The following is a 26,363-nucleotide window of genomic DNA, read 5'->3' as shown; positions in this document are numbered from 1 at the left end:
ATAAAAAAAATAGCTGGATTTACATGCAGACACATTAACAGCGAACGCTATTTTGAACCCAAGATGGCACCATGAGTCACGTGACCGATTTATTTTTTCGACCCATCATGCCATTACTCTCTGATTAAAGAGTGTTCCTTTGTACATGGCGGTATGACCCGGGTTGAGCTCAGTAATTACTAACTGACCTGCAGGTGGCCATGTTGTATTTGATTTCACATTTCCCATGAACACAGAATCTGGTGTAGCTCTCGGCGCAGGGGATCGGCATTCCGGCGTAGAATCCGTCACCCTGGTCCAAACCTTTGGTTTCTGGAGAGAAGGAGAACATTACATGATCAGCTGATTTAAAAACTGTCAGCCTGTGTGACTTTGTGATTTGTGGCTCGATTAATGTTTTCAGCTGTGAACAGTTAGCGCCTCACAAATCTGACTCGAAATTACTGACTTTTCAAATGGGCAGAGCTGGGGCTTGGTGTTGTAATGACCTCCTGTGGAGTTAGTTCCCTTCTATCATTTTGAATTTTTGTAGATCCTCGCTGCTTTGAGCGTTTTATCTTCCTGCTCAGTGCTTTTGGCAGTTTCTCCATTGTTGCAGCATTTTTATTTATTTATTTTTTGCATTTTTCATTGAACACAAACAGATTTTTCTTTATCTGGTGGTTTTTGCTCCTCAGCAGGTTCAAACACGGGTTAATAAGCTGCTATTAAACCTCTGGCAAGAAAGTTTTTCCAACAGCTGCATTTAAAGTGGATTAATAATGGGGTTATATAATCCTGGTACAAAGGAACAAAGTCTGCAGGGTGAATTAAATCCTGTTTAAACTGTCACTGCTTGATAACAAAAATTCACGAAATCCACTGAGAAATTAACACTTACAAAACTATTTTTGTAACTCATTAAAGCTCCACTAAAGTCATAAAACACTTTTAACTGCTTTATGTTGGAAAGTCCTTTTTAATGAATGAATTTTCATGGAACTCTAATGATTCTTCATTATTATTATTATTATTGGACATTTGCACAAAACAGGACAGAAAATGTGAATATAAATTTTAAATATTTATTATATATTTATTTTTAACATTTATTTTATACATATACACACACATATATACACACACACACACACACACAGATATATATATTACCTGAGGTAAACTAATAAATTGTGATAGTTCAGAAAACCCAGTTTCAGTTTGTCAAAAAATATGACAAGAATAAATGTCATCTTGTGAGCTTTTACATATTGTTATTGTCACAAAAGAGAAATATTCAGGTTTATTCAGACAATTATAAAAAAATGAGCTCTTTAATCTCAAAGTGAAAACAACAGCATGCTTTGTGGTCACGTGACCATTTAATTTTTTTATTCACATTTTTAATGTAAATGAAAATTCAGTAAGGTATGTCTTCTATAATATATTCCAATTCTAAAGTAGAACTCTACTAGTGTATACTAAGGTATATCTAAATATCTAAAAAAACAAGAAGAGTTTAACAGAGTAGAGTCACTTAGGTGCCTGGTCTTGAGTACCAGGGATGGTGTCTGTCTTACATGTACATGTTGTAAAATGATTCATTGTGTAAAATGTAAAAAATTCTAAAACTCAGCCAACTGTGACAACTTTACAATACTATAAAATAATTTTCAAAAAGGTTGAACTGTTAAAAAAAACCTGTAAAAATGCCAAATGATAGCAAAGACACTTTTCATAGCATTTTATATACTGTATATTTGCATGTGACAAATAAACATCTTGACATCTTGACAATTAAATAATTTTTCCTATCCCTTACCACAAATTTGAAAAAGTGGTATTAAATGATATTACGGGCCTGATTTACTAAGATCCCATGACATAGGACAGCTGTGTGCACATGAGGATTTTTTTGAGTGATAATGACCGCAAGCGCAAAATGAAATTCAATCAGCCACTTGAAAATAAGACAAACATATTTTAACCGAAAATGCCATTAATCGAAAAACATATACAAAATCAAAAATGAATGCACCTTAAAAATGTTTTATCACGGGAGGTGCACAGTGTTTGGCACAAGTCCAAATTCAGCGTTGCTCATTTTTAACTGTTGTTTTAAGGTAACGCTCTTTAAATGCGTTCCTTCCACTGTTACTATTCTCTTCACTGTCACATAACTGCAGAGGACATGACAAAGAAACATAATCATTAATGTATATTTGTCCACAGCTGCTGTCCACAGTACTGACCACAGATTGTGGTGCTGACTGGTGCGCTGGACAGATGCGCACAGGACTTTATAGTTCCATCTCTATTCCATAGAAGTCATGATAAATGTCACATATATTTTTATTTATGCAGTGGATGTTTCATTTACTACAAATGACAAATTAATGTTTAATGGTGGTGTTGTCTTTGTTAAAGAATATTATAGAATGAAAATAAAGAAATGCTTAAAGAAACAGCTCACAGGAAATGACTCTGAATCACATATATGCATGTCTTCATTGACTGTGCAACAGTGGCTCAGTTAGCACCAAGATTTAGGATGGGCTAAATTCAATTTCAATTCAATTTATTTTCATTTATATAGCGCCAAATCACAACAGAGTTGCCTCAAAGCGCTTCACACAGGTAAGGTCTAACCTTACCAACCCCCAGAGCAACAGTGGTAAGGAAAAACTCCCTCTGAGGAAGAAACCTCAAGCAGACCAGACTCAAAGGAGTGACCCTCTGCTTGGGCCATGCTACAGACATAAATTACAGAACAATTCACGGACGAATATACAAGAAATGCTATTGGCGCACAGGACAGGAGGATTGACAACACGAATACAACTCCCATCTCTGGATGGAGCTGCACCTTAAACAGAGAGAAAAAACAGAATCAGGCATCAGAAAGACAAAAAAATACTGTATAATTTGCCAGCATTAAACAACAAGAAAAACAGAGAAATAATAAGGTGATCGCCGGCCACTAGCCCTAAGCTTCACTAAAAGACCCAGAATTTAGGTAAAGTTGAGGCCGCAGCCCGCTCCTATTACTAATAAATGAATTAAAAGAGTAAAAAGCGTAAAACAAAACTGCACCAGTATGCTAGCTGTTGTGTGAGATATCGTTCTTCTATGGAGGTAACTTCTCAGCTGTCGTCAACTCTGACAAATAATCTGAGCTCTTTTTGCAGCCGTTTTCCTGTGGTGTTTCCTTATCTGCTGGATTGGCGTTTGGTGTGATTAGCGACGGCTTTGCCTCACACCCCAACCAGATAAGTGGTTAAACAGGAGCTGCACGAGTGTGTGATTTGAGGTGGAGGTGGAATTCCCACCGTTGTTGTTACTGGGTGTACACACACCCACACTTGACTGTCTTTGCTCTTCGCCAGCAGTACCAGATCCGACACGCGGAGACGGTGGCCACCTGAGGGACTCGGGACCTGGCGGCTCCAGTATCCTTCGGGTTCGGTGGCGGAGGAAATCGTGTGGTTCCGGTTCTTCTCTAGACGGACGTCTCCTATCGTCGAGCCTGCCCACACGACACCTTTATCCATTGACTTTGTATTTATTCTATAATCTGCTGTGTGTGGTTGTGGCATTCACAACAGTAAAGTGTTCAAATTTAACTCCTTCTATTGTCCGTTCATTTACGCCCCCTGTTGTGGGTCCGTGTCACTACACTTTCACAACAGGATATCTCGGCCAGCGTCATGGACTCTGAGGGGCGTCACCCAGCGATTGAACGGCCAATGGGAGAGCAGGGTGCACAGGCGTCTGCAGGAGGCGTGATTGGTGAGTTGCAGCACATCCTCACCGCCTTTACGGCTCGGTTGGATCAGATGACCGAGCAAAACATCCTCCTGAACCGCAGGGTGGAGGCTCTCTCTGCACAGGTGGCAGCGAGCGCTCAGGGCGCTGCTGCAGCATCTCCTCCTGCCGACCCTGTGCAAGATATGAATGTTCCAGTGGTCATTCAACAACCCCTCCCACCATCCCCTGAAGCATACATAAGCCCCCAGAGCCGTACGGAGGTTGTGTGGAGACGTGCGCGGACTTTCTGATGCAGTGTTCGCTCGTCTTTGCACAACGACCCGTGATGTACGCGTCTGACGCCAGCAAGGTGGCTTATGTGCTTCGTGGTGAGGCACGCGCTTGGGCTACAGCGCTTTGGGAGCAAAAACTCACGGCTCCTTACCTCTTATACTGGGTTTGTGAGGGAATTCAGAACAGTGTTTGATCACCCTAACAGAGGAGAGACCGCTTCAACAGTGCTGCTGTCAATGCGACAGGGGCGCCGGCGCGCAGCCGAATATGCAGTCGACTTCCGCATTGCGGCTGCGAGGTCCGGCTGGAATAACGTTGCGCTCCGCGCCGCCTTCATAAACGGACTGTCGTTGGTCCTGAAGGAGCACCTGGTAGCTAAGGAAGAACCGCGGGATTTAGATGGGCTTATCGATCTCGTTATACGGTTAGACAATCGGTTGGAGGAACGCCGTCGGGAGTGAGGCGAAGGACGTGGCCGGGCACGCGCCATCCCTCTCCCTTCCGGGTTCAAAAAGGTTCCGCCCTCCCCATGCTCCACAGCTGCAGCGCTCCGTGGGGCAACAGCTCCCCCTGCTGACGTTGCTAGGGAAAGGCACAGGGCCAAAATGAGAACAGCTGACAGAATGAGGAGGCTGGTCCGCGGGGAGTGTTTTCTCTGCAGCTCAAAAGAGCACATGCAGAAAAACTGCCCCAAACGGCCAAAACGACAACACCCGCCCATAGAGACTGGGCTAAGGGGGGGTCATAACATTCACGTGGGACACACACATATTGCCACACGACTCCCAGTTACAATCCTGAGCAGGGATTTAACCCTTCAAGCCCCAGCACTGGTGGACACGGGGTCCGAAGGGAATCTGCTAGACAGCAGATGGGCAAGGGAGGTAGGGCTCCCTCTGGTGGCGCTTCCTTCGCCATTGCAGGTATGGGCACTAGATGGCACCCTTCTCCCTTTAATCATGCACAAGACACAACCTGTAACTCTGGTGGTGTCTGGGAATCATCGGGAGGAGATCGAGTTTTTTGTGACTCCTTCTACCTCCCGCGTGATTTTGGGCTTCCCGTGGATGTTGAAACACAATCCCCGGATTGATTGGCCGTCTGGGGTGGTGGTTCAGTGGAGCGAAACCTGCCATCGGGCGTGTTTAGGATCCTCGGTTCCTCCCGGTTTACATGCTAAGAAGGAGGTCAAAGTCCATCCCAATCTGATGGTGGTGCCGGTTGAGTACCACGATCTTGCTGATGTCTTCAGCAAGGATCTGGCACTCGCCCTTCCCCCGCACCGTCCGTACGATTGTGCCATTGATCTGATTCCAGGCGTTGAGTTCCCGTCCAACAGGCTGTACAACCTCTCACGACCTGAGCGCGAATCAATGGAGACCTACATCCGGGACTCATTAGCTGCCGGGCTGATCCGGAACTCCACCTCCCCGATGGGTGCAGGTTTCTTTTTTGTGGGCAAGAAGGATGGCGGACTCCGTCCATGCATTGATTACAGGGGGCTGAATGAGATTACGGTTCGCAACCGATACCCGTTGCCGTTGTTAGATTCTGTGTTCACCCCCCTGCATGGAGCCAAAATCTTTACTAAGCTGGATCTTAGGAATGCATATCACCTGGTTCTGATCCGGAAGGGAGACAAATGGAAGACGGCATTTAACACCCCGTTAGGTCACTTTGAGTACCTGGTCATGCTGTTCGGCCTCACCAACGCCCCCGCGACGTTCCAAGCCTTGGTTAACGACGTCTTGCGGGACTTCCTGCACCGATTCGTCTTCGTATATCTGGACGATATACTCATCTTTTCTCCGGATCCTGAGACCCATGTCCAGCATGTACGTCAGGTCCTACAGCGGTTGTTGGAGAACCAGTTGTTTGTGAAGGGCGAGAAGTGTGAGTTTCATCGCACCTCTTTGTCCTTCCTGGGGTTTATCATCTCCTCCAACTCCGTCACCCCGGATCCGGCCAAGGTCGCGGCGGTGAGAGACTGGCCCCAACCTACGAGCCGTAGGAAGCTGCAACAGTTCCTCGGCTTCGCCAATTTTTACAGGTGGTTCATTAAGGGGTATAGTCAGGTAGTTAGTCCCCTGACAGCCCTGACCTCTCCAAAAGTCCCCTTCACCTGGTCGGATCGGTGCGAAGCCGCGTTCAGGGAGTTGAAACAGCGCTTCTCGACTACACCCGTCTTGGTGCAGCCCGATCCCAGTCGCCAGTTTGTGGTTGAAGTGGACGCCTCTGACTCAGGGATAGGAGCCGTGCTATCCCAGAGCGGAGAGACCGATAAGGTTCTTCACCCGTGTGCCTATTTCTCCCGCAGGTTGACCCCAGCAGAACGGAACTATGACGTGGGCAATCGAGAACTCCTAGCGGTGAAAGAGGCTCTTGAGGAGTGGAGACACCTGTTGGAGGGAGCGTCTGTGCCTTTCACAGTTTTTACTGACCATCGGAACCTGGAGTATATCAGGACCGCCAGGCGGCTGAACCCCAGGCAAGCCCGCTAGTCACTGTTCTTCGGCCGTTTTGACTTCCGAATCACCTACCACCCCGGGACCAAGAACCAGAGGTCGGATGCCTTGTCCCGGGTGCATGAACATGAAGTCAAAACCGAGCTGTCGGATCCACCGGAACCCATCGTACCGGAGTCCACTATCGTGGCCACCCTTACCTGGAATGTGGAGAAGACCGTCCGGGAGGCCCTGGCACGGAGCCCGGATCCCGGAACAGGGCCAAAGAACAGACTATATGTCCCACCAGAAGCCAGGGCTGCCGTCCTGGACTTCTGTCACGGGTCCAAGCTCTCCTGCCACCCAGGGGTGCGTAGGACCGTGGCAGTGGTCCGGCAGTGCTTCTGGTGGGCATCCCTGGAGGCTGACATCCGGGCTTACATCCAGGCCTGCACCACCTGCGCCAGGGGGCAAGGCGGACCACCAAAAGGCACAGGGACTCCTCCAGCCGCTTCCTGTGCCTTATCGCCCCTGGTCCCACATTGGTCTGGATTTCATCACGGGCCTCCCGCCGTCCCAGGGGCACACCACCATCCTCACGATAGTGGACCGGTTCTCCAAGGCGGCCCACTTCGTGGCCCTCCCGAAGCTCCTGTCGGCCCAGGAGACAGCGGATCTCCTGGTCCACCATGTCGTACGTCTGCATGGGATACCAACAGACATCATCTCAGATCGTGGTCCCCAGATTTCCTCGCAGGTGTGGAGAAGTTTCTGCCGGGAGCTGGGGGCCACCGTGAGCCTCTCGTCTGGGTATCACCCTCAGACCAACGGACAGGCTGAACGGGCTAACCAAGAGCTGGAGCAGGCCCTGTGATGTACCACATCCGCACACCTGACGGCTTGGAGTGAACACCTGGCCTGGATCGAGTATGCGCATAACAGCCAAGTGTCCTCTGCCACCGGCCTCTCCCCATTCGAGGTGTGTCTGGGGTACCAGCCCCCTTTGTTTCCTGTGGTGGAGGGAGAGGTCGGTGTACCCTCGGTCCAGGCCCACCTGCGGAGATGCCGTCGGGTGTGGCGCACCGCCCGTTCGGCCTTGTTGAGGGCCCGGACGAGGGCAAAGACCCATGTAGACCGTCAACGGTCCCCGGCCCCCGCATATCGGCCCGGGCAGGAGGTGTGGCTATCCACAAGGGACATTCCCCTCCAGGTGGATTCCCCCAAACTGAAGGACCGGTACATAGGGCCCTTCAAGATCCTCAAGGTCCTCAGTCCTGCCGCAGTGAGGCTCCAACTCCCGGCCTCACTGCGGATCCATCCAGTATTCCACGTTTCAAGATTGAAACCACATCACACCTCACCCCTCTGTACACCCGGTCCGGCGCCACCTCCTGCCCGTATCATCGACGGGGAGCCAGCTTGGACAGTGCGCCGGCTCCTGGACGTCCGTCGAATGGGCCGGGGTTTCCAATATTTGGTGGACTGGGAGGGGTATGGACCCGAAGAATGCTCCTGGGTGAAGAGGAGCTTCATCCTGGACCCGGCCCTCCTGGCCGATTTCTACCGTCGCCACCCGGACAAGCCTGGTCGGGCGCCAGGAGGCGCCCGTTGAGGGGGGGGTCCTGTTGTGTGGGCCGCCAGAAGAGGAGGTACTGCTGGCCCACCACCAGAGGGCGCCCTGCCTGAAGTGCGGGCTTCAGGCACGAGAGGGCGCTGCCGCCTCACAGGAACAGCTGAGGTGACAGCTGTCACTCATCAACTATGACAGCTGTCACCGATCATCTGCACTAACCCCGGATAAAAGCAGGATGACACCTCCACCATGTCGCCGAGATATCGTTCTTCTATGGAGGTAACTTCTCAGCTGTCGTCAACTCTGACAAATAATCTGAGCTCTTTTTGCAGCCGTTTTCCTGTGGTGTTTCCTTATCTGCTGGATTGGCGTTTGGTGTGATTAGCGACAGCTTCGCCTCACACCCCAACCAGATAAGTGGTTAAACAGGAGCTGCATGAGTGTGTGATATGAGGTGGACGTGGAATTCCCACCGTTGTTGTTACTGGGTGTACACACACCCACACTTGACTGTCTTTGCTCTTCGCCAGCAGTACCAGATCCGACACGCGAAGACGGTGGCCACCTGAGGGACTCGGGACCTGGCGGCTCCAGTATCCTTCGGGTTCGGTGGCGGAGGAAATCGTGTGGTTCCAGTTCTTCTCTAGACGGACGTCTCCTATCGTCGAGCCTGCCCACACGACACCTTTATCCATTGACTTTGTATTTATTCTATAATCTGCTGTGTGTGGTTGTGGCATTCACAACAGTAAAGTGTTCAAATTTAACTCCTTCTATTGTCCGTTCATTTACGCCCCCTGTTGTGGGTCCGTGTCACTACACTTTCACAACAGCTAGCCATATGAAAGGGAAAATAAGTGCGTCTTATGTCTGGACTTGAAAATCTCCACAGAATCTGACTGTTTTATTGACACAGGGAGATCATTCCACAGAACAGGGGCACGATAAGAGAAAGCTCTGTGACCCGCAGACTTCTTATTCACCTTAGGGACACAAAGTAGTCCTGCACCCTGAAAACGTAAAGCCCGGGCCGGTACGTAAGGTTTAATTAGGTCAGCTAGGTAGGGAGGTGCCAGTCCATGAATAATTTTATAGGTTAGTATCGAGGCAATTTCAGAATCTCAGATCTGAGATTCTGAAATTGCCTCGATAAAGTGCAAACCTCACCTATTTATTCTACACCCACAATTTTGCACACAGTTTAACACACCCAAAATTGCTGAAATTGACGCTTTGTGCTATTTTGCACATTTGACAGATGCAGTCCTCATCAGTGTGCACAGTAAATCAGCATACTTTTTTTTTTTTTGCTGAACCTATGGAAGCTGTCGAAATTTATACAAACACAAAACTTTAATAAATCAGGCCCTTTATCTTTTACTGTGTCTATCACTTCTCCTTGATGATAAACTGTGAAACAGCTTCTTTACCTAATACATTTATTTTGAAGGGGCTGCCGTCATCTTTCTTCCCCACTTTGTCTTTATCCACTGTGAATGAAAACACAAAAAGCATCATTGTGACTTATATGAAAGATGAACACTTTCTGGTGGTCTCGCATTCTGGCGCACGACTAAACGTGCTCCTTTGCAGCTTGTTTTTCTCTGGCCCCACCCACTCATCCCATAGACACAGATACTCTCCAAGAACATTGGTGGAGCAGGTAATGAAAAATCATGCATTTGCTGGTCCAAGTACAAATTTGGCACAGTGATTCTCATAATATCACTCAGCATATCTGGTTGACTGCCCACTTGAAAGTTCAAGATAGCGGACATTTTCCAAGATGTACACCGAAATGATCTTAAAAAGCCATCACTTGACCCAGCTATCTTAGCTAATTACAGGCCAATCTCCAACCTTCCTTTTCTCTCAAAAATTCTTGAAAGGGTAGTTGTAAAACAGCTAACTGATCATCTGCAGAGGAATGGTCTATTTGAAGAGTTTCAGTCAGGTTTCAGAATTCATCATAGTACAGAAACAGCATTAGTGAAGGTTACAAATTATCTTCTTATGGCCTCAGACAGTGGACTCATCTCTGTGCTTGTTCTGTTAGACCTCAGTGCTGCTTTTGATACTGTTGACCATAAACTTTTATTACAGAGATTAGAGCATGCCATAGGTATTAAAGGCACTGTGCTGCGGTGGTTTGAATCATATTTATCTAATAGATTACAATTTGTTCATGTAAATGGGGAGTCTTCTTCACAGACTAATGTTAATTATGGAGTTCCACAAGGTTCTGTGCTAGGACCAATTTTATTCACTTTATACATGCTTCCCTTAGGCAGTATTATTAGACAGCATTGCTTAAATTTTCATTGTTATGCAGATAATACCCAGCTTTATCTATCCATGAAGCCAGAGGACACACACCAATTAGATAAACTGCAGGATTGTCTTACAGACATAAAGACATGGATGACCTCTAATTTCCTGCTTTTAAATTCAGATAAAACTGAAGTTATTGTACTTGGTCCCACAAATCTTAGAAACATGGTGTCTAACCAGATCCTTACTCTGGATGGCATTACCCTGACCTCTAGTAATATTGTGAGAAATCTTGGAGTCATTTTTGATCAGGATATGTCCTTCAGTGCGCATATTAAGCAAATATGTAGGACTGCTTTTTTGCATTTGTGCAATATCTCTAAAATTAGAAAGGTCTTGTCTCAGAGTGATGCTGAAAAACTAATTCATGCATTTATTTCCTCTAGGCTGGACTATTGTAATTCATTATTATCAGGTTGTCCTAAAAGTTCCCTGAAAAGCCTTCAGTTAATTCAAAATGCTGCAGCTAGAGTACTGACGGGGACTAGAAGGAGAGAGCATATTTCACCCATATTGGCCTCTCTTCATTGGCTTCCTGTTAATTCTAGAATAGAATTTAAAATTCTTCTTCTTACTTATAAGGTTTTGAATAATCAGGTCCCATCTTATCTTAGGGACCTCATAGTACCATATCACCCCAATAGAGCGCTTCGCTCTCAGACTGCAGGCTTACTTGTAGTTCCTAGAGTTTGTAAGAGTAGAATGGGAGGCAGAGCCTTCAGCTTTCAGGCTCCTCTCCTGTGGAACCAGCTCCCAATTCAGATCAGGGAGACAGACACCCTCTCTACTTTTAAGATTAGGCTTAAAACCTTCCTTTTTGCTAAAGCTTATAGTTAGGGCTGGATCAGGTGACCCTGAACCATCCCTTAGTTATGCTGCTATAGACTTAGACTGCTGGGGGGTTCCCATGATGCACTGTGTTTCTTTCTCTTTTTGCTGTGTATGCACCACTCTGCATTTAATCATTAGTGACTGATCTCTGCTCCCCACCACAGCATGTCTTTTTCCTGATTCTCTCCCTCAGCCCCAACCAGTCCTAGCAGAAGACTGCTTCTCCCTTAGCCTGGTTCTGCTGGAGGTTTCTTCCTGTTAAAAGGGAGTTTTTCCTTCCCACTGTCGCCAAGTGCTTGCTCACAGGGGGTCGTTTTGACCGTTGGGGTTTTTCCGTAATTATTGTATGGCTTTTGCCTTACAATATAAAGCGCCTTGGGGCAACTGTTTGTTGTGATTTGGCGCTATAGAAATAAAATTGATTTGATTTGATTTAAAATGATAGTGATGTAAAATTCCAGTTAGTTAAATTTTATTTTAGTTGATATTTATGGTATTTATAATGTTTTATTTTGTTTATGTGCAAAATTAGACTGAAGATGATTACATTTAGTATTAACTGGTTCCACCCAGCACATGTTTTGAAAGTGCTCATCTCTTGAAACTACTGCATGTGGTCAATTACAATGTGTCTAATGCTGAATACACAGTGCTGTAATTTTTAACATTTGCAGTCAAGATGGACAAATGGCAATTTATGCCACTTATGGAACATGAAAAATGTAATCCGGCATGCCTGAAAACCTACAATTTGACAGCAAGGCCACACAAATCAAGTGAGTTCAAATACGTGGACATTTTTGTGACAAAATTAGTTTTGGGGTCGATTTGGCCGCCATCGTGAAATTAGGTGCCATCTTGGATTTCAAGAGGTGAGGTACATCTGCTTGCACAAGTATTACACCGGATGCCCTTTCTGACACAACTCCACATTACATGAAGAAATGTGGCAGGAGTGAAAGTGCAGAAAATTCCCAAGAAAGTGGCCAAGTGCACTAACCACTTGGCCACTCCTGCAGGAGTATTTCAATGCAAAAAGTAATTTTTTGGTAGGTCATTTTGGTGGCCACCTTGGAAAGTAGCCACCATCTTAGTTTTGTTAAGTACTATCTTGGGAGTCATTCACGCCTATTTTGGTTCTTGTACCAGAATTTGCACAATTTTGCTGTGAAATTGATATTATCTGCTCCAGTACATTTCAGGCATTGACTCACTACCCCAACTGAGTCCAAGACCTAACCACCGTAGATTTAACTGTTCTAAACTCTAATTCCTACAACTAACCTGTAACTGTACCCCAAACTCAAGGTCTACCCAGTAAATTTAACCCCTGACCCCTGAGTTCTAACACATAAATTTAATCCCAAATCCCATAGATATAATGTATAACTTTAACCCGACTCCCCAGATCTGACCCAGCGCTTGACCGCCATTTGTAACCCTACCCCCTAACCCCCAGATCTAACCTGCAGTTCTACCCTCAAGACTCAGATGTAACCCATCTCCTGACCGCCATCTGTAACCCGACCCCCTAACCCCCAGATCTAATCTGTAATCTAACCAAATCTGACTGATCAAGAACTTCATAAGATGATGATGTGACTCAGAAACAACACTTCCCTACTGTTCATTTACTAAATTTATTAAAATGTTACATAATCGATGGTTAGTTTCGCAATGACATCATTAGTCCCGCCCATTCTGTGAGAAGGCTAAAGTCTGTGTTGGCGATATCGAACACGGCCACAACAGAAACCAACCAAAAACAAACAAACAAAAAAACAAACAAACAAATAAACAAATAAACAAACAACAACAAAAACAGGTCAGCTGGTGGTTTTCTGCAGTCAGCCTGTGATGGAGACGCAAAGCATGCTGGGATTGTAGAACAGCACTCATTCATTTTTAATGTCTATCATCTCTCAGTAAACATTGACAGAACTCTCTCTCTCTCTCTCTCTCTCTCTCTCTCTTGCACTCTCTCTCAACAAAGAAATAGAGTTCATTAAATTCTGTTTTTGAAGAGGATCAGGATTTGGATTCTCGTTCATGTTTTCTGTTACACCGAGACATGAGCGGGTATTTTTCTTTTTCTTTTTTCATTTTTTAAAGTGTCTTTTCTCAAAAAAGTAAATCTGTCTGTTAATGACCCCCCACCCCACCTCATGAATAGAAAGAATAACTGATCAAATTGGAAACCTCTTTAAGATAAAAATTATTTTCAGGCCTGAAATCTTTGTGTGGTAAAATCTGGATCAGGTTCGTTACTCTGCTGCATGTAAATGTGCTGATTTAATGTTCTGTTGTTCTATAAAAATCATTTGCTGTAATAACTGTGGGACTTCATTCTGGCTCACGCTCACATCACTAACATTCATTATCGCTGTTACGCTCTTTAACTTTATGTTGTTGCTGTTCACTTGATTGATTTTGTACATTTATGACATCTGCAAATTACAGTGTTAAAAAACAAACAAACAAAACAACACAAAACACAATGGAAACATTTAAAGACAAACTACACGTGTGAGAAATGCAAGAGCGAGATTATCAAGGAGATAAACAGCTCAAATCTGCCCCCTGGTGGAGAGACCACTAAGTCCTGGAAGTCACAGACTGTGACTTTGTGCCTCTTAGGTTTGACCTTTGATCCCTGTGTCAGAGACCGACCGGTCCCACCTAAAAATCTGCCCGATCTGCCTTCACTGAGCATGCGTCATTTCAGACCACAGCAGCACATCTGAGACTGACTCTTTGAGTCTGACTCTCTACACCCAACAATCACATGACAAAGAAAAATAATTCTAAAGTCAGTTTTAAGCAGAAACAAGGCAATAATCGGTGAGTCGCTACTGACGCTCTGAAATGATGTGCAGCAATGAAATGAGATGCAGCAGCACCACGTGGCGCCCTGATCGGTCCGCTGTCTTTTATTATGAGATAACACTGAACTTATGTGGAAATGATTGTTGTACAAAAGCTTCAGTACAGCTGATGCAAAAGTTTGGGCACCCCTGATAATTTTCATGATATACCGTTATAAATCATTGGTTGTCTGGATCAGAAATTTCAGTTAAATATATCATATAGCAGACAAACACACTGATATTTGAGAAGTGAAATGAAGTTTGTAGTATTTACAGAAAGTGTGCAATAATTGTGCATAAATTTGGGCACCCTTGTCATTTTATTGATTTGAATACATTTAGCACTAATTATTGGAACACAAAATTGGTTTGGTAAGATCACTGACCCTTGACCTCCTTACACAAGTGAATCCAATCATGAGAAAAGGTATTTAAGGTGGCCATTTGCAAATATTTCTCCTCTTTACATCTCTTCTAATGAGTGGCGACATGGGAGCCTCTAAACAACTCTCAAATGACCTGAAAACAAAGATTGTTCAACATCATGGTTTAGGGGAAGGATACAAAAAGCTATCTCAGAGATTTCAGCTGCCAGTTTTCACTGTGAGGAACATAGTGAGGAAATGGAAGACCACAGGCACAGTGCTAGGTAAGGCCCGAAGTGGCAGGCCAAGAAAAATCTCAGATAAGCTGAAGCCAAGGATGGTGAGAACAGTCATAGTCAACCCACAGACCTGCTCCAAAGACCTACAACATGATCTTGCTGCAGATAGTGTCTCTGTGCATCGTTCAACTACACAGCACACTTTGCACAAGGAGATGCTGTATGATGCTGTATTGCAGAGGAAGCCTTTTCTGTGTACACACTGCAAACAGAGTCACTTGAGGTATGCTAAAGCACATTTGGACTAGTCAGCTTTATTTTGGAATAAGGTGCTGTGGACTGATGAAACTACAATTGAGTTATTTGGACATAACAAGGGATGGTATGCATGGCTGAAAAAGAACACAGCATTCCAAGAAAAACACTAACTATCGTGTGGGCCGCCCGAAGAGGAGGTACTGCTGGCCAACGCCAGAGGGCGCCCTGCCTGTTGTCGGGTTTCAGGCACCAGAGGGCACAGTTGCCATCCAGGAGCCAGGACTGACAGCTGTCAGCAATCATCATCAACTGCACCATAAAAGCCTGGAGGAGACGCCACATCTCTGCCGAGATATCAGCTTACCTCACAGGTAACCTCTCAGCCGTTTCTGTGCTGTTCGCACATTATTTGCTACTGAGTTTGCAGTCGTAACCTTCGTATGCTCGCAGCTTGGAGCTGGGTTTTGTGGAAGTTGGAGGGAGTTGGCCTTTCCTACTCCTCACTTTCCTGAACATTCAGTATACTATTGGTACTGCACGCTCTCAGCGTTCCTGTTTCTAGGAGTGGTGGATTATTCCCTCAGGAAGGAATTGTGACTTTTTGCTGACTGCTTACTGGGTGTCCACACATCCACCATTAACCTGTTTTTGTTCCTGCCAGCAGTGCCAGATCTGACAGCTGGAAGCAGAGGCCACCTGGGGACTCGGCATACTGCAGGTCTCCGTTGGCGGTGGAACCTTGTGGGCCCCGGCTCTTCTCTGGTTAGGTGTCTCCTACCCTCGGGCCTGCCCATACGTCACCAGTTGTATTTTGTGATTGACTGTCTAAAAGCAGTATTCGACCTGTTGTGCACATTTGCCGCAATAAATCGTATTTATTGGTTTATCTATTGACCGTACATTTACGCCCCCTGTTGTGGGTCCATGCATTACACTTTCCCCAACACCTACAGTAAAATTTGGAGGTGGTTCCATCATGCTGTGTGGCTGTGTTCCATCGTGCTGTATGGCTGTGTGGCCAGTGGAGGTACTGGGAAGCTTGTTAAAGTTGAGGGTCACATGGATTCCAGTCAGTATCAACAGATTCTTGAGCACAATGTTCATGAATCAGTGACAAAGTTGAAGTTGCGCTGGGAACTGGCCCATTAGTTCCCAGCGCTGGGGACTGAATATTATTGAAAATCTGTGGTGTGATTTTAAGCGGGCTGTCCATGGTCAGAAACCAACAAACCTGAGATGTTTTGTAAAGAAGAATGGTCCAAAATACCTTCAACCAGAATCCAGACAGAAGCTATTTCTGCAAACGGAGGATCTGCTAAATATTGATATAATTTTTTTCTGTTGGGGTGCCCAAATTTATGCACCTGCCTAATTTTGTTTAAAGAATTATTGCACACATTCTGTAAATCCTATAAACTTAATTTCACTTGTCAAATATCGCTGTGTTTGTCTGCTATGTGATATATTTAACTGAAACTGCTGATCCAAACAACCAATGATTTATAAAGGAAAATCATGGAAATCATCAGGGGTGCCCAATTTTTTACATACAACTGTATCTGTCGCTGAGCTAGATGATGACTAGAGTGCAGTTTTAAGCAGAAACGTGGTGATAATCAGTGGAACGCAGCTGATGCTCAGAAATGACACATGCGCAGTAGGGCTGCCACAACTAGTCGACTATTCATGACAATGTCGACTAATGAAACCGTCAACAACTAATTTAGTAGTCGATGAGTCGTTTATTTTATTTAAGTATTTGTTTTTCTCTCAATTCATAGTTTTAGGCAGTGAGCCATCCTGCCATCATTTGAACGTTCAAACTTGGATAAGACGGCCGATTAAAACAGTGGCCGTCTTGTTTCAAGCCGTTTAAAATGCGCAGTTTAGCAGAGGAGTTGTTGGGGTGTGTGTGTGTGTGTGTGTGTGTGTGCGTGCGCGCTCGGAGTCAACTCGCTGCAGACTGTGAACGGAGGCACAAGACATTGCATTCTGCTGAGAACCAATCAGTGCACTTGAGACAGCGAGCGCGGAGCAGAGAGAGAGGATTTTAACCCGAGTGAACATGTAAAAAAAACAAAAAAAACAAGTGGAACTGCCTTTACTTTTCTCTGTACTTTCTCTACCGGTGTTTTTCTGATGGCACCGTCCTGTTCACACCATGTGCGCGTCTTTATGAGATCATGAGATGAAATAAACGGTCAAATATCCTTAAAAATGAGAATATACAACTCCTGGCAAAAATTATGGAATCACCGGGCTCGGAGGATGTTTAATTTTGTAGAAAAAAAGCAGATCACAGACATGACACAAAACTAAAGTCATTTCAAATGGCAACTTTCTGGCTTTAAGAAACACTATAAGAAATCAAGAAAAAAAAGATTGTGGCAGTCAGTAACGGTTACTTTTCTAGACCAAGCAGAGGAAAAAAATATGGAATCACTCAATTCTGAGGAAAAAATTATGGAATCACCCTGTAAATTTTCATCCCCAAAACTAACACCTGCATCATATCAGATCTGCTCGTTAGTCTGCATCTAAAAAGGAGTGAACACACCTTGGAGAGCTGTTGCACCAAGTGGACTGACATGAATCATGGCTCCAACACGAGAGATGTCAATTGAAACAAAGGAGAGGATTATCAAACTCTTAAAAGAGAGTAAATCATCACGCAATGTTGCAAAAGATGTTGATTGTTCACAGTCAGCTGTGTCTAAACTCTGGACCAAATACAAACAATATGGGAAGGTTGTTAAAGGCAAACATACTGGTAGACCAAGGAAGACATCAAAGCGTCAAGACAGAAAACTTAAAGCAATATGTCTCAAAAATCGAAAAATGTACAACAAAACAAATGAGGAACGAATGGGAGGAAACTGGAGTCAACGTCTGTGACCGAACTGTAAGAAACCGCCTAAAGGAAATGGGATTTACATACAGAAAAGCTAAACGAAAGGCATCATTAACACCTAAACAGAAAAAAACAAGGTTACAATGGGCTAAGGAAAAGTAATTGTGGACTGTGGATGAAAGTCATATTCAGTGATGAATCTCGAATCTGCATTGGGCAAGGTGATGATGCTGGAACTTTTGTTTGGTGCCTTTCCAATGAGATTTATAAAGATGACTGCCTGAAGAGAACATGTAAATTTCCACAGTCATTGATGATATGGGGCTGCATGTCAGGTAAAGGCACTGGGGAGATGGCTGTCATTACATCATCAATAAATGCACAAGTTTATGTTGATATTTTGGACAATTGAAAGGATGTTTGGGGATGATGAAATCATTTTTCAAGATGATAATGCATCTTGCCATAGAGCAAAAACTGCAAAAACATTCCTTGCAAAAAGACACATAGGGTCAATGTCATGGCATAGGGTCAATGTAAATGAGCAGATCTGATTTGATGCAGGTGTTAATTTGGGGGATGAAAATTTACAGGGTGATTCCATAATTTTTTCCTCTGCTTGGTCTAAAAAAGTAACCGTTACTGACTGCCACAATCTTTTTTTCTTGATTTCGTATAGTGTTTCTTAAAGCCAGAAAGTTGCCATTTGAAATGACTTTAGTTTTGTGTCATGTCTGTGATCTGCTTTTTTTCTACAAAATTAAACAACTGAATGAACATCTTCTGAGGCCAGTGATTCCATAATTTTTGCCAGGGGTTGTATAAATGAACTGAGGAAAAATTACACATTCACGGGTTAAAAAATCCCTGCTGTGAAGAAGCTGCAGTGATGTTCAGAGGCACAGATCACAAAAAGCAGGTGAGAACTCTGAACATTAACAGCTGTTATTTTCCAAAGGTATTTATTTGTTCAATCTTAAGCTTAATGTAGTGTTCAAGCACATAACGTGACTAATGAGGAGAAAAAAATGACTTCATCACACTAAAATGAACTGGAGTCAGAATAAAAATACAAGCTGCTGATTTTTGTTATTTTTCAAAGTTATTATAAGCTGCAGCTATATGTTTTATTAATTTCAAAGTGAGTTACCTCTTATTTTATACTGATTTATCCATCCATCCATTTTCTTCCGCTTTATCCGGAGTCGGGTCGTGGGGGCAGCAGCTCAAGCAAAGCCGCCCAGACCTCCCGATCCACACACCTCCTCCAGCTCCTCCGGGGGAACCCCAAGGCGTTCCCAAGCCAGCTGAGAGATGTAGTCCCTCCAGCGTGCCCTGGGTCTTCCCCGGGGCCTCCTCCCAGTGGGACGTGCCCGGAACACCTCTCCAGCGAGGTGTCCAGGGGGCATCCGGAAAAGATGCCCGAGCCACCTCAGCTGACTCCTTATCGACGTGGAGGAGCAGAGGCTCGACTCCGAGCTCCTCCCGAGTGACCCCTCTAGCTGCCACCTTATCGTGGTGGGGGAGTTTGTGTACCCGGATGATCCTAGGAGCTATGTTGTCAGGGGCTTTGTGCTCCCTGTAGGGTCTCCCAAGGCAAACAGGTCCTAGGTGACGGGTCAGACTAAGGGCAGTTCAGAACCTCCACGACCAGTAAAAGATCAAGGACCGTGACGTCGCCCGGTATGGCGGAGCTGGGGTCCCACCCTGGAGCCAGGCCTGGGGTTGGGGCTCGCGCGCGAGCGCCTGGTGGTCGGGCCTTTGCCCATGGGGCCCGGCCGGGCTCAGCCCGAAAGAGTGACGTGGGCCCGCCCTCCTGTGGGTTCACCACCTGCAGAGGGGGCCATGGGGGTCGGGTGCAGAGAGGATTGGGTGGCGGTCGAGGGCGGGTGGCCCGGCGGCCCGGTCCATGCTCAGAGCCCCTGGCTGTTGGGACGTGGAATATTCTGATTTATTTATACAAAAAATATGGGGAGTCAAATCAGCCTGCATTGATCTGTTCAGTTTATATCAAAGTTTACCTGCACATGTTTGTGTATTTTTTCCTTCTTTATAGGAGTTTGTTTGTGTTTGCTCTACAAAGTTTTAAAACACAATAAAATGTTCACACTTTTCTTTATAGCAGTTCTGTAATTTCAGAAATGCATCAGAAACGACCATAAATCAGAAAAAGTTGGGAGTATAAGTAAAATGAAGATAAAAATAAAAATGTTGCACTATTCCCAGTTTCTCCACTCACAGAAGCCAAACCTTCCAGAGTTGCGTCTTGGTGGCTTCCCTCACTTGTCTTCTTCCAGCATGGACATTTAGTTTTTCAGAACTGCCTACCTGACACAGATTTACTATAAAGTACCACACTGTTTGTATTTCTGAATGATTGATGTAAATGAAGTCTAAGAAATAGTCACTGATTTGGAAATGTTCATGTTTTCATCCCGACGTTTCTCGGAAAATGCTGCAGGCCTTAATTTAGGAAATAATATATGATCCGACTATCAAAATAGTCGTTTGTGGCAGCCCTAATGCGCAGTGAAGGCTGGGCAGACCGATTTTTAGGGGGGACCGTTTGGTCTGTGACACCAGCTCAGTGGCATTTGAGATAAAAGCGACAATGCTAAAAATTCATCATATCCGTGTGAAATAAAACACAAAAATGTCCTGATGTCAGTTCGTCGAGCTGCAGGACATCATCGGGCGCGTTCTTTCACAATAATAACTAAATAAAACATTTTATAGATATTGCTTTGATCTCATCCAAAATGTTTACAAATGCAGCTTTAATCATTACTTTAAAGGTTTATTTCATACACAAGAAATCAAAATATCTGTCAGTTTTTCTCTCTCGTCTGTTCTTTTATCTCTGTTTTATTAAATAATACTGTTGTATGGCTGGGGGGGCCTGGCTGCCTTTTTGTTTCTGTCTTTTGTCCTGTCTTTTGTTTTTCCTTCCAGGTGGCTTGCATTTGGGACTGAGTGGCTGTGTAGCTGAGTTTATCAGGACCTCACCCTGATCACCTGAGGCTGATCACCTGCGGCTCGTCAGGACTCACAGCTGTGGTGCATCTACATGGATTGGAACATGGTGGCATTTAAGACTGGAGTACACAGTGTGTATTTGCCAGAGACTCGACCTTGTGACCAGACGGGTGAGATCGTCGTCTCGGGAGCCATCTCATCATCAGTGGATGCAGAGAACGTCCAGGTTTGATGCATGGTCTGTGAAAGAGGAGGGGTTGAGGTCTCACGCTCGTCAGCACACTTCCTGAGGTACGTTAGATTTTGTGACTAACATTTATACAGTCAGTAAATGTGGTGTCCCTCACACCTTATTATATTGAGCTGTATGTTGGTCGTGTAATCAGCTTCCTCTGCAGTGGAGTTTTGTGAACTGGGTGTTCCATGCCTGCAGGGTGGGAAGCTGATTAGTAATTAAGCCAGGAAGTGTTTGCTGTTTGTGCACCTTTGAGCGTTCTCTCTGTGTGTTGAGTGTGGACTCACATAATGATTCTTTCTTTCACAGACTCGGTTTGTCGCGGCCACCTGGGGGGTGTCGGCGGGGTCCTTGGGTCTGGGTTGGTTCTGGCTCCGGACCATTGGCGCTGCTGGGAGCGCACCGCAAAACCACCACGCCAGACTGCGCACTTTTATTTTTTTTCACAGCACTGTTATGTTCATTAAACTCTGTTATCCTTTGTACCGTGCTCTGCTTATTTTATACTGGGTCCTTCAAACGCTGGTCGGTTCTCCGGGCTGCGTCCGACACATAACAAATACGATTTCTTTCTTCCTCTAATTATCCCTTGTTTATTTCTTTCTCATTCTTTATTCTGTTCTATCTGTTTATTTCTTTCAGTCTTTCTTTATTCTGTTGTATCTTCTTTATTTAATACATTTTTCTTCTTTTCACAAGTTAAAAACTGTTGCTCTGTGATATTTGCACTTTGAGTAAATGATTTTACTGTTGTTATTTCGTGTGACGCTGCTGATACAGTAAAACGTAGGATTGATGTCGCGTCCTGGAGCCACTGAGCGCTTCATAAATCAGCCTAATTATTGAAACCATGTCAGATAAATTAACGAGTGACGTTTCTGTTGGTGAATTAAACCACAAACCAAGCGTGAAGTTTGTGTCCACAGGAGCTTTGATTTATTCACTCATTAATCCTCAATTTGTTAAATGTTCTGAAATATTAGGTGTCCAGACCTGCTGGATTAAATTTATGAACTATTAAAACCAGATTTACCGTCTTCATTCAGATCACTTACTGTACCTGTAGAACTTTCTCACAATCAGACAAATGTGTCTTTAAAGCTCTTATGATTGGAAGCGACAAAGTGAATTTTACGTGAAGTTGAGAAAATGAGCGGAGCTGGAAATCTGGTATTATAGCGATCTCTTGCGGATTCTGCTGTGGCAACTGTGTTGTTCTCGTAGCGCGAATCATGTGACACAAACGCTGAACAGCACAACTGAAAAGTTAAACATGATGAAAACATTACTGGCTCATATATTAGATCAGTAAGCTCATTTTAGAAGTTGCTACATGGTAATTAGCATAGCTAGTGTGTGTGGGTTAACAAGTGCAGCAATTAGGCAACACTAGCTAGCAAGCAAGCTAGTTTTTATTATTATTATGCAAGTAAACATTTACACCAAATATGGCGAGAAAAAACAGTTAGTTCTCCAGTTTAACATAGAGCCAGAACAGGCTATTACAAAACAAAGGAGTAAAATGGAAAAAAAACAAAACAAAACAACACCACACAAATAGAGAAAAATCAAATTATCAACTAGGTACTAGCAAGCAAGCTAGTTTACAGTGTTGATGCATAGTTAAAGAGAAAGTGTTTGTGTGATGCACTTTGTGTTGTAGCTAACTGTGAAAGGCACTGAACAGTTTTTGAAACCCTTGAACGTGAAATAGAATTTTAAAAAACATGCTACATGCCACAGCTAGCTAAAATATTATCTGCTTCTAATTTGGAGACTTGTTTCCACTGAAAACAACATTTGGAGTTCATCATGGCACAGTACTTGAGCATTTTTGATTTTACTCACAATTCATTCAGAATGAAAAACTATTAATTTAATCAAGTACATTATCAAAAACAAACAAAGAACAAAAACCCAGCAAGCATACATGAAAGACACTAGTGAGGGAAGTCACCAAGATACAACAAATCTGATAAGATAGTGGCTGTGATTGGAGAGACTGTACATAGAACAACTTTTGTCTGTTGCTTCTCTAGTTGGCCTCTGTTTAGCTCCTCCTCCTGTCTGTGTGATGTGTTTGCTGGAGCTCCGCCTTACCGGGACACCTGCCCAGGTGTTTGACATCGATCTGCTCCTGCTTCATGCATGATGCCTCTCTGACCAGACAGGGGTTGTTGTACGAGTTGCCGTCGGTGGCGCACACTGGGTTCTCGTTGTGGCCACTGCAGTCGATGTTACAGATACACCTGAGGAGAGGATTCGCCTGTCAGTGTGACATCACACAAACAGTTCTAACACGTGAGTGACAGATGAGGTCATTGTCAGGCTGTTACCCAGTTAGTGATTTCAGGAGTTTAACTAGTTTAACTTTATGGTTGTAATTGTAGATATGTGTGTATGATGATGAACTGACAGCACAGTAGCTGCTGTACGACCCACAATGAGTAATGATGTCACCAAGCTTCCAGCCTCGCCCATTTGTGAAAGCATGAAAATACCTGGATGAAGAAGATGTTACTTTTACTGATCCCTCAAACATCAGGTTTGGTTGAAGTGAGAAACAGAAATCATTTATTTTGTATGAAATAACTGAGAATAAGTGGTGATAATTATGTTGATTATTTTAAGGATTTTTCTGATTTTCCACCTCAAAGAGAGAGAAAAAAAAACTGATGTGACTGAAAGTTAAATCTCACCACACATCTTCAGAGTCTTCATCACACTCGGCTCCATATTTACACGTGCTGCACTTTGTGAATTTTTTGCCGACTTCAGTGGCCGAACCCTCGTCATCTGTAAAAGAGAAACCAGAGAGATCAACACACACAAACAATTATCAATCACAGGCTTTACTTTCTGTAGAAAGATCTGAACCCCCCCCCCCCGTTTGTAAAACAGGACATTCAGGACATTTCAGATTAAAACACAGTATTAGAAAGACGGGACTTAAAGAAGACAGGCGAGTGAGCCAGTGAGAGTGCAGGTGGATGAGTGAGCCCGTCCCACCCAGCTAAATCAGAAAATAACTCAAAAACACAAACGACTTGCAACAAATTCACAGAACACATAATAACGTCGACGTGATTAGACTGTAGTTAACTTTGATCCAACTTTGTTTTGTTGATGCAATATCCTATAGATGTGCCTGCCACCTGCTGGAGGGATAATGGAAAATAATGAACATATTTGGAGAAATTTGCATATTGTTTGGCTGCCAGCTGCTGAACACATTATGTGCACATTATTCAGATCCGCCCACCAGTACCCGCCTTTAGGTCAGCATCAGCTATAAGGAATTAAGCTAGCAAACCATGAGGAAAAACATAAGGCCCAATACGTGTGGGTAAATATGAACAGGAAAGTAAAACCAGAATTTAAAAAATGGATAGAATGTGTGGCTTGGGATGATACCAAAACTTTAATGGAGTACTGTAATTTAGTTGCAGTATTTAGAGCAGGTGGCTGAGTGGATAATGCCAATATGCAGACCAGGGTTTGAATCTTGCTCACATTACTTGTCTGTGTTCTTGGACACGACACTTACTCTCCATTTGATACTATGGAATCTGGGGTAGAGCCCGACCGATATGGATTTTTTGAGGCCGATGCCGATAACGATATTTGGATGAAAAAATGCCGATAATCGGTAAATCGGCTGGTTTGCCGATAGCCGATAAATCAGCCGATATTATTATGATTTTTTTTTTTTAATGAATAAAATGTTCTTTTTTGGACCCTTAACAAAAAAGGTATGAGCTAAAAGCTGAAATACAATTTACAAGTTATTTACAATTTAGTAAAGCTTGGTCCCAGCCGTCGTCAGACCCAGAGGGTTAATGGCGAACGGCAGTAATTCCCTGAACCCTTCCAGATGACCAGTGAATCTGAATGTTGCAACTTCTTAGCAGTAAATGAAAGTTTTTCATGCTAGAAATAAGGTCTACACAACATGGGCTTAATAAAAAGCGTGACACGCAATGAAGCACATTTGACACATTACTACATAAACTGAGTTAATCAAACAGAGTTGAACTGAAATGGGAGAAATGTGGGGTGAATGTAATTGCAAAGTTAATACAAACAACATCCTTACAAACTTACTTGTATGCTTTTGTCAGCCGATCAGTGCAGTGTAACGCGAACTATGGGGGGCAGTGATGAACACATTTAAGCAGGGGTGTAAGCAGCTCTCAGTTGAATGGAGCCAGAGCATTATTTCAGTAATCGGCGTTCAATTGGCCAAAGTTCGGCCGATAGTGAGTACTCTGATATCAGCTGATAATATCGGCCGGCCGATATATAGGACGGCTCTAATCTGGGGACCAGCACCAATGGGCCTCTATCTACTGGATTTACTTCTTCTTCTGTAAATTAGTGTTGACAATCTGAAAACACTGTTCAAGAATTTTTAAATGTTTGCTAACACCCGTATTTCAAAACACAGTTCTAGAGTCCGTAACAAAAGGAAAACGACTTAATATGTCGCCATTAGTAAGTCCCTTTGGCTGCTCCCTTGTTTTCACTTGGAGTCGCCACAGCAAATCTGAGGTGGATTTGAATTATGCCCTCTGGTGTTTAAATGTGATAAAACACAAGTGAATGAACGTTAAGCTAAGTGAAAATTTTAGATCTGAAATATGATATCATTCATTCATTCATCTTCGACCGCTTAGTCCATTTAAGGGTTGTGGAGGGGTGGAGCCTATCCCAGCAGCCATAGAGCGCGAGGCGGGGTACACCTCGAGGCGGGGTACACCTCGAGGCGGGGTACACCCAGGACAGGACACCAGTCTGTCGCAGGGCCACAAACAGACAAACAAACACAGACACACCCACACACACACCTACGGACAATTTAAAGAGTCCAATCCACCTAACCCGCATGTCTTTGGATGTGGGAGGAAACTGGAGCCCCCGGAGGAAACCCACGCAAACACGGGGAGAACATGCAAACTCCACACAGAAAGGCCACGGGAATTGAACCCATGACCTTCTCGCTGTGAGTCAACAGTGCTAACCACTAAGCCACTGTGCTGCTCTATGATATAATTATATATGGTAAATATATAATATAAAAATAACAATTAATTAAAATTTTGATGGCACCAAGAAATGCATTTTTGCTGACACTAACACTGGCATTTTATAACAACAAAAACACAGTCAGTGAGAGCGGGACATAAAGATCGCGTCCTGATCTCAGTCAAGGTTCTTTCCTGTCACACGGCAGCACATAAACACTGAGATGAAATTCATTTTTTTCCTGACTTTCACCCTGAGCAGAAGCGAAGCAGGAAATTAAATCTTAAAAATGACAAAAATAGAAAATAACACTCACCGTCTGAGTCTCCTGAACCTGATCCAGGATCT

General features: G+C 44.2%; 1 protein-coding gene across 1 annotated transcript in view; it reads right to left on the bottom strand.

Moving 5' to 3' along the window:
• Positions 1-26,363, bottom strand: part of tmeff1a (transmembrane protein with EGF-like and two follistatin-like domains 1a) — a 154,712-nt gene that overhangs the window by 21,879 nt on the left and 106,470 nt on the right. The window contains exons 4-8 of the mRNA XM_034183154.1: positions 26,332-26,361; positions 23,690-23,786; positions 23,091-23,239; positions 9,468-9,527; positions 189-312 (exon numbers count right to left, since the gene is read on the bottom strand). Of these exons, the coding sequence (XP_034039045.1) occupies positions 189-312; positions 9,468-9,527; positions 23,091-23,239; positions 23,690-23,786; positions 26,332-26,361 (460 nt within the window). The remainder of the gene's footprint in view (positions 1-188; positions 313-9,467; positions 9,528-23,090; positions 23,240-23,689; positions 23,787-26,331; positions 26,362-26,363) is intronic.

Source organism: Thalassophryne amazonica, chromosome 12, assembly GCF_902500255.1.
Source record: "Thalassophryne amazonica chromosome 12, fThaAma1.1, whole genome shotgun sequence".
Taxonomy (NCBI): Eukaryota; Metazoa; Chordata; class Actinopteri; order Batrachoidiformes; family Batrachoididae; genus Thalassophryne; species Thalassophryne amazonica.
Note: the sequence above shows the minus strand (reverse complement) of the source record. Positions and strands in the feature narration are given on the sequence as shown.